General features: G+C 49.1%; 1 protein-coding gene across 1 annotated transcript; it reads left to right on the top strand.

The window, feature by feature from the left end:
• Positions 1 to 6097: 6097 nt before the first annotated feature.
• Positions 6098 to 8464, top strand: nkx1.2la (NK1 transcription factor related 2-like,a). Its single transcript, XM_004077331.4, has 2 exons — positions 6098 to 6519; positions 7472 to 8464. Exons 1-2 carry the CDS (start codon positions 6324 to 6326, stop codon positions 8077 to 8079), a joined length of 804 nt encoding a protein of 267 aa, XP_004077379.1. The 5' UTR covers positions 6098 to 6323; the 3' UTR covers positions 8080 to 8464.
• The last annotated feature ends 252 nt before the right edge of the window (positions 8465 to 8716 follow it).

Raw genomic sequence — 8716 nt, 5'->3', positions numbered from 1 at the left:
TCACCTCATCCACGCACCTGCTACTTAAGGAGACTCACCTCAAGCATTCTTCGCCAGATCGTTAAACCTGATGGTGCTAAACTCACCTCATGCCTTGTCTGGCCCTCTGTGTGTCATGTTGCCTCGCTTACCTTCTGTTGCTGTGCTTCAGGTCTGCCTTTCCCACGAGAGTCTCCCGAGTCCTCAGCCGACGCGAGCAGAAGCTGAATCCCTCACGCTCCTCAAGAACTCCAGCCACGCCACCGTCAAGAACTCCAGCCACGCCTCCGCCAAGAACTCCAGCCACGTTGCAGTCAAAAGACTCCATTCACGCCACTGCTGTGAGCTCCGGTCACGCCGCTGTAAGATCTCCGTGCTCACCTTGGTCTACGAGCCGCTGTCAAGCTGCACGCCGCTCTCCCCTACTGGATCCGCTAGCCCCTTCAAAATAAAACTAGTTACTTACCTTTTCACATACCTGCCTCTTCCTTCCGGGTTGCAGCATCTGGGTCCACCTTGATCTGATCATGACAGAACGATCTGGCCATTACCCCGACCCAGCTGACCCGGAAAGACTCTGTTCGGCCGTAAATCATCAAGGCATTATGCTGGGACACCAAGCCGACGCCCTTTCCAAAATGGCTTCAGCTCAACAAGAACTTTTTCACCGCCTCGATGGTTTGTCACAAACTTTATTGGAATTAACTGGACAATTTTCTGGTTCCGCAGCACCAGCCCCTGCTCCACCTTCAGTCAACCTGGAACCTTCCACTTCCACCGCCAACCCAGAAAACTACCGTCTCCAGCCAGAGCCATTTTTTGGTAATGTAGAGAATTTTGGGGGTTTTTTACTCCAATGTCAACTATTATTTCAGCAGGCTCCCAGATATTATCTCACAGACCACAGCAAGATTACGATGATTGTTAATTCCCTGAGGGGTAAGGCGCTCCAGTGGGCCCAAGCCTTCCTCGCCGCCAACCCCATCGCTCAGTTGCCGTTCGAACGCTTCATCTGCGAGTTCAGACTCGTGTTCGACCAATCTCGCAAGCAAGAAGAAGCCACCAGGCGACTCCTCAATCTCCAACAAAGCAACCGGTCAGTCAGCGACCATGTTGTAGATTTTCGCATTCTGGCGGTGGAGGCAGGCTGGACAGATCCCGCCTTGCGGGGTGTTTTTTACCAATCACTCAATGAAACCATAAAAGATCATTTATGTACCCAGCCAGAAGCCACCTCTTTTGAGGAACTTGTGGCCGCCTCCCTACGCTCTGACATCAGACTTAAAGAACGCCAACATGAACGCCCGCATCCTGTACGTAAGACCACCATGGTCAGTTCTACAGCGCCGCCCGCCCTAGAACCTCCACCACCGAGTTTTCTACGTAAAAACCCTGATAAACCAATGCAGATTGGTCTCTCTTGCCTCTCAGCTGAAGAACGTAGCAAACGTCGTGTAGAAGGGCTATGTTTCTACTGTGGGGGTCATGGTCACCAAGTCTCTCAGTGTCCTCTTCGTTTAAGACCCCGTACCCCCCCGGTAAAAGCCAGGCCACGGGAGGATAAGTCAGTTGTTTCTACCCGAAATAACTTTTGTTATGTTCCTGTCAAGCTATGTTTCCAGTCTAAGTGTTCTGATTCTCATGCCCTCATAGACTCTGGCGCTGAGCAAAGCCTTATTGATCATTCTTTGGTTTCCCGTCTCTCTCTCCCTTTAGAGCCCCTCGACAATCCCATCAACGCCGCCGGTTTGGGGGGTCAACATCTCTCATGCATCACCCACCGCACGAGACCCGTGTTACTCATCACTTCTGGTAACCATCACGAGTATATTCGGTTTTTCGTCACCACATCCCCACACAGTCCTGTTGTTCTGGGTTATTCGTGGCTTAAGGTCCACAACCCTCAGTTTGACTGGGCCAAGCAACGCGTTTCCAATTGGAGTGGGTTTTGTCTGGCTAACTGCCTTCAATCAGCTATTCCACCCGTTCCTCCTGCTATTATTCCTCAGCTCGAGGACATCGATTTATCATCCGTTCCCTCTTGCTACCACGAATACAAAGCAGTTTTCAGTAAAAGTAAGGCGGGTTCGTTACCACCACATCGTCCCTATGATTGCGCCATAGAACTACTTCCTGGCGCTAAGCTCCCCAAGGGCCACTTATACAATCTCTCCGGCCCTGAGAAAACCGCCATGGAAACCTATATTCATGAAGCCCTTTCCTCCGGCCAGATTCGCCCCTCTTCGTCTCCAGTAGGCGCTGGTTTCTTCTTTGTAGAAAAGAAGGATAAAACCCTCCGCCCTTGCATTGATTATCGTGAACTCAACCAGATAACTATCAAAGACAAGTACGCTCTTCCCCTCATCAGTTCGGTTTTTGACTCGGTCCAGGGGGCCCAGGTCTTCTCAAAATTAGACCTTCGAAACGCCTATCACCTCGTACGCATCAAGGAGGGCGATGAGTGGAAGACGGCTTTTAACACACCCATTGGCCACTACGAATACCTAGTGATGCCCTTCGGCCTTACTAACGCCCCCGCCGTTTTTCAGAGACTTGCCAATGATGTCCTCCGCGATTTCCTTAACCGGTTCGTGTTCGTCTATCTCGACGACATACTCATTTTCTCCCGCGATCCTATTCAACACGAAAATCACGTCCGTCTCGTCTTATCCAGGCTTCTCGAGAATCAACTTTACGTTAAGGCAGAGAAATGCCAATTCCACGCTACTTCGATTCAGTTTTTGGGGTACATTTTTGAAGCCGGTCAGATTCGCCCCGACCCGGCCAAGCTCGAAGCAGTTTCCCAGTGGGAACCCCCTACCACCCGAAAGAAACTTCAACAATTCCTGGGTTTCGCTAATTTCTACCGCCGTTTTATCCGTAACTACAGTACCATAGCCGCTCCCCTCACTCAGCTCACCTCCGTCTCCAAGCCCTTCACCTGGAACTCTCAAGCCCAAGAAGCCTTTGACCAATTAAAATCTCGGTTCATCTCTGCACCCATTCTCATTCAACCTGACGCTACCAAGCAATTCATCGTTGAAGTCGATGCCTCAGACACTGGGGTAGGAGCTGTCCTCTCCCAACGTGAGGAAGCCTCCAGCAAAATAAAACCATGCGCCTACTTCTCCCGCAAATTATCCCCGGCTGAACGTAACTACGACGTGGGAAATCGGGAACTGCTAGCCATTAAATTGGCACTGGAGGAGTGGCGTCACTGGCTGGAGGGAGCAACTCACCCATTCATTGTCTGGACGGACCATAAGAATTTAGCTTATTTACGCACAGCCAAAAGACTAAACGCCCGTCAAGCCCGGTGGTGTCTCTTTTTTGATCGCTTTAACTTTACGATAACTTACAGACCCGGAAGCCGCAATACCAAGCCCGATGCTCTCTCCAGAAAGTTCAGCCCTGATGATGCTTTGCCTCCTGTTACCATCATACCTGCTACTTGCATCGTTGGCAATCTAACTTGGGACATTGAAACCCGCGTCAAAAATGCCCAAGGTGAGGAGACCTGTGACACCCCCTGTCCTGACGGCACTCTTTTTGTTCCCACGTCCCTCAGGTCTGACGTCATTGCCTGGGGGCACAGTTCCCGTATCGCCTGCCACGGGGGAGTGCATAGGACTCTCTCTCTTCTCCGCAGGAGATTCTTTTGGCCTAAAATGGAAAAGGATGTTCGGGAGTTTATTGGAGCCTGCACCATCTGCGCTCGGTCGAAGTCCGGCAACTCTCCACCTGCTGGGTTCCTCCATCCCTTGCCCACTCCTCACCGTCCTTGGTCCCACCTTGCTGTAGACTTCGTCACGGGGTTACCCTCTTCTCAGGGTAATACGGTTATCCTCACCGTTGTCGACAGATTTTCCAAAGCAGTACACTTCATCCCCCTTCCTCAGCTTCCCTCGGCCACTGAGACTGCCAAGATACTTGTCAACCATGTATTCCGCCATCATGGCATCCCTGTCGACATTGTGTCCGACAGAGGACCACAATTCATCTCACAGGTATGGAGAGCTTTCTGTACTGCGCTTGGTGCTTCCGTCAGCCTGTCTTCAGGTTACCACCCGCAGTCTAATGGACAGGCTGAACGTGCCAATCAAGAACTCGAAGCCGGCCTCCGTTGTCTCGCTGCCCAGAACCAATCTGACTGGTCCGAGTTCTTAGTCTGGATCGAGTATGCCCACAACACTCACCCCTCCACGGCCACGGGCATTTCCCCCTTTGAAGCCTCGCTGGGCTACTCTCCCCCTCTGTTTCCCTCACAGGAGCTCGACCTTGCCGTTCCCTCCGTCCAGGAGCACCTTCAGCGCTGCCAGCGCATTTGGACCCAAACCCGAGAGGCGCTCCTACGTACCAAGGATGCCAATTGTCGCATAGCCAACAGGCACAGGGTGGAGGGTCCCGTGTACCAGGTTGGGCAGAAGGTGTGGCTATCATCCAAAAACATCCCCATTCAATCCTCGTCCCGCAAACTGTCGCCCCGGTACATCGGGCCCTACGTCATCGAGAAAATAATCAATCCCACCTGCGTTCGCCTCCGTCTGCCTGGAGCCCTTAAGGTACATCCTTCGTTCCACGTTTCTCAAATTAAGCCCTTTCAGGACAGCCCTTTGTGCCCGCCTTCCGTCTCCCCACCACCCGCCCGGATCATCGACGGCGCTCCGGCGTTCACGGTCTCCAGGATTTTGGACATTCGCCGCCGTGGCCGGGGTTTTCAGTACTTGGTGGATTGGGAAGGGTACGGACCTGAGGAACGCTCGTGGGTCTCCCGTTCCCTCATCCTCGACCCTTCCCTCATCGCCGATTTTTACCGTGCACACCCGGATCGGCGTCCTGGACCACCTGGAGGTGGTCGTTGAGGGGGGGGTACTGTCATGGTGGCCTGTCAGACTCCTCCCCCTCCCAGCTCTGCTCCAGACTCTCAGCTGTGACTCATCACCTCATCCACGCACCTGCTACTTAAGGAGACTCACCTCAAGCATTCTTCGCCAGATCGTTAAACCTGATGGTGCTAAACTCACCTCATGCCTTGTCTGGCCCTCTGTGTGTCATGTTGCCTCGCTTACCTTCTGTTGCTGTGCTTCAGGTCTGCCTTTCCCACGAGAGTCTCCCGAGTCCTCAGCCGACGCGAGCAGAAGCTGAATCCCTCACGCTCCTCAAGAACTCCAGCCACGCCACCGTCAAGAACTCCAGCCACGCCTCCGCCAAGAACTCCAGCCACGTTGCAGTCAAAAGACTCCATTCACGCCACTGCTGTGAGCTCCGGTCACGCCGCTGTAAGATCTCCGTGCTCACCTTGGTCTACGAGCCGCTGTCAAGCTGCACGCCGCTCTCCCCTACTGGATCCGCTAGCCCCTTCAAAATAAAACTAGTTACTTACCTTTTCACATACCTGCCTCTTCCTTCCGGGTTGCAGCATCTGGGTCCACCTTGATCTGATCATGACAGAAAAACTGTCTGCAGCAGTCAGGGCTTTATCTGTATCGGACACCTGCTGGAAATATTGATTCTTCGCAGGTTTCACATTTTGAGCCAACACAAGCATCAACTTCTGAGAAAACCCATGTCACTTTGTATTGATCTCTAATCATTGAGACTTGTGAATCGACCGGCTAACAGTATACCGTATGAGACAGTAATTGGCAGCATTTAGTCTGAAAAGTAAAAAATGTGAAATACAAAGGAAAAAAACATTTAATAATTTTGTAGTGAGAGTTTTTTTCTGTCATGTAACAAAGTGTCAAATGAACCACATTGCAAAGAGAACAGTCACAGGTTTGTTCTTAAAAATCACAAGAAGAGCGCAAATAAGAAAAAAAACGGTGTCATTTATGCTCTTAAAGGGGAGAAAAAGTAATTGTTGAAGTGGTTTGTGTCACATTTTGAGAATAAAATTGTGTCCACAAAAAGGAAAAAAATATTATTTTTTGTCTCTGGATATTTAGAAAATCTCTTTGGTGATATGGATGCCTTTACTTTGCAGAGACAGGGCGCTCTCCAATGAATCAGGTGCCATCTGTGCCCAATTTACTCTCAGGTCGTCAATTATTGCATTTAATGATATGGACGATTATCGGCGAACGCTTTGAGACCATTAGGCGGTCGTGTGAAACACTAATAGTGTTTGTGTCACGTGCCTTTTTGAGAAAAGGCGGGGCAGACGCTTTAAAGACAGCGCTCGGGACATTTCATTCATGCCGCAGACCCTAACCGAGGTGCAAAGCTAAGACGGAGCCTCTGGATGAAGCCTGGGACTGCGCGCGTAATTACGCACGAGATTCTCAGTTCTTTCCACAAAAGGTCTTGTTGTGTGAAGGATGCGGGGACCAAAACAGTGAAAAATGACGTCGAGTCATAAGATTTCATTTTCTATAACAGACATATTGGATCCGAAGAAGTTTAACAGCAAAAGGGGGAACGAGCTCTTCACCTGTCAGAAGAAGTTTGCTGCGCCAAACGCAGACAGAACAAGTTTGGAGTGGGACAGCACAGAGGGCGGGAACTTCATCGATGAGTTCCAATTTCAAGATCCACCAGGTAAAAATGGACTTTGATTTAATAAACATGCATTTGGATCCAACTTTAATGGAGGATTTATTGTTTTGTGTTTAGTTTTCCAGCTGTACTCCAGAAAATAACATTTTAGGGGGTTGGATTATATCATTTAGACGTGTATATTTACTGATTTTTATTTAAAAGAAAACTCTATCTGAATGCGACTAAAACAGAAATCTAAGCAGTATCTTTTAGAATTATAGTCATCTCTGTGGATGACCTTCCCTTAATTTCCAAGTCTGCGTTTTCTTTGAAGGGAGTCACAAAGGCTTGCTCCCAGAGCCCCCGCGTGTGATTGGCAGCGGGACAGGCAGGCTAGATAATTGTTTAAATCGTCCCATTGAGGATGCCTCCGCGCACTTTGATCGATATCCCATTACTGCTTCCTGCATATCTCCCTCCAGCACCTTGCAGGTACAAACCTCACACCCCATCCATGTCTGATCCTAAATATGGTTCGATTAAAACTTCCCTTTAAATAGATGACATTTATCGATCCGCCTGCAAATATGAAACTCCATTAGCACGTCACGGCTGAAGTGGCGGAGCTGGATTTAGACGGGATTTCTTTTCCGCAACGTGACATTTGAGGCGCACTGGGGTTTATGAATTATTTAGGGATTAGGGAACAAGTCTTCCCTTCCTCTGAATGCCTCTTTCCACTTCACCAACCGCAAGGTCCGAATCAAACACCTCACAAGCTGCAACCTCGGGCCGTCATTTATTTAAATGGATGAGTCAAACAGAAGGAAGTTTCTTAATCGAGAGCAAAACTTTTGAGGCTTTTACGCATGTGCGTGTGGGTGGGGAGCTGTCTTTCAGCACCATCCATCAACTGTAGCCTTTTCATGGTCTTAGATTTTGATGAATAATGCAATGACTCTTAGAAGTTTCAGTTTATAATTTTCAGTTGTAGCTGACCCTCCTTCTGTAGTTTCAGAAACTGGAGAGGAAGAGTCGGTCCTCGGCGGGCATCCTGCAGCTTTTCCAGACCCCCTTCTCCTCACCCCACCTGCTCCCTTGGAGCCTTGTCTTGAGAAGGACGAAGCTGAAAGCGATGCTGCCATCGCCACGCAGGACCGGTCCACCCACAAGCGGAGGCGTTCGGATCAGGCCTGTGCCAAACCGCGGCGCGCCAGAACAGCTTTCACCTACGAGCAACTGGTGGCTCTGGAGAACAAATTCCGCACAACGCGGTATCTGTCCGTGTGTGAAAGACTGAACCTGGCCCTCTCATTGAGTCTGACCGAAACCCAGGTCAAAATCTGGTTTCAGAACAGGAGGACCAAGTGGAAAAAACAGAATCCCGGTGCCGACAGCACCCTTCAGCCTGGTTCAAACTCACTGATTAACGTGAGTCCAAACTCAGTAACTTGTGGCTCTGGCTCCGGAAGCTTCCACCAAACTTTCTCCAACTTCAGCTCTGGGAATGTGATCTTCCACGCGGCCGTTGGTGTTCCACTTTCATCCACTGGAGGGCTCTTGCATGCCTTCATGCACAGCGCATTCGATCAGCCGACGTATTATACACCACACCCATAAATTGGACTATATGCTCTATAGTGAGACGATTCACATTTAATATTCTTGTTCAAGTGTTATTCAATTTACATCAAGAAAGCCTCAAAACACAAGAATCTTTAAGAAACTTTTATGGGACAGCCTCTGGTAACCTCGTGACCCTAAAAGGGACATAGCGGGTTAAGAAAATGGATGGAGGGAGGATGATATGAGTCTGAACCTATTTTTTAAACAGTTCTTTTGTTTATTGACAACATGGTGTCACTGAGCTGACAGATCCTGTGTCAGTTCGGTGACAATGTCTGTGTATCATGACACCTCTCCAGCTGTGGCACACTGTCTCTACCTCCGCAAGGCCTGCACATCTCACCAGTGTTGCAAACATTTTATTAAAAAATAAATCAAATTTTGTTTGTGTGAGTTTTTTGAGTTGAATCACTTCAAAGGCCAGAGAACAGGAGGCGTACCTAATGCCTTTAAATTAAAAAGATAAATAATATGCATTTTTTATTTGGAAAAAAAATTATACAGTTTACTTTAAAGTCTGTGTAATTTATTCAAATTTAAGGCAGCACAATAGTTTCTGGTAAAGAGATAAAAACAGTTTTTGTTAAGCTTTAAATTCATAACGACAAAAGGCAAAATGCATCAATTACAC

This window comes from Oryzias latipes, chromosome 15, assembly GCF_053564925.1.
Source record: "Oryzias latipes strain Hd-rR chromosome 15, Olatipes_Hd-rR_3.1".
NCBI lineage: Eukaryota > Metazoa > Chordata > Actinopteri > Beloniformes > Adrianichthyidae > Oryzias > Oryzias latipes.
The sequence above is the reverse complement of the archived record's forward strand: the minus strand, read 5'-3'. Positions and strand labels throughout refer to the sequence as shown.

What these genes read in the sequence shown, in the direction of transcription:
- nkx1.2la (XM_004077331.4), top strand. Translation starts at nt 6,324, where the DNA reads ATGACGTCGAGTCATAAGATTTCATTTTCTATAACAGACATATTGGAT. An exon ending in CCAATTTCAAGATCCACCAG is followed by an intron (nt 6,520 to 7,471) that starts GTAAAAATGGAC and finishes CTCCTTCTGTAG; the next exon opens with TTTCAGAAACTGGAGAGGAA.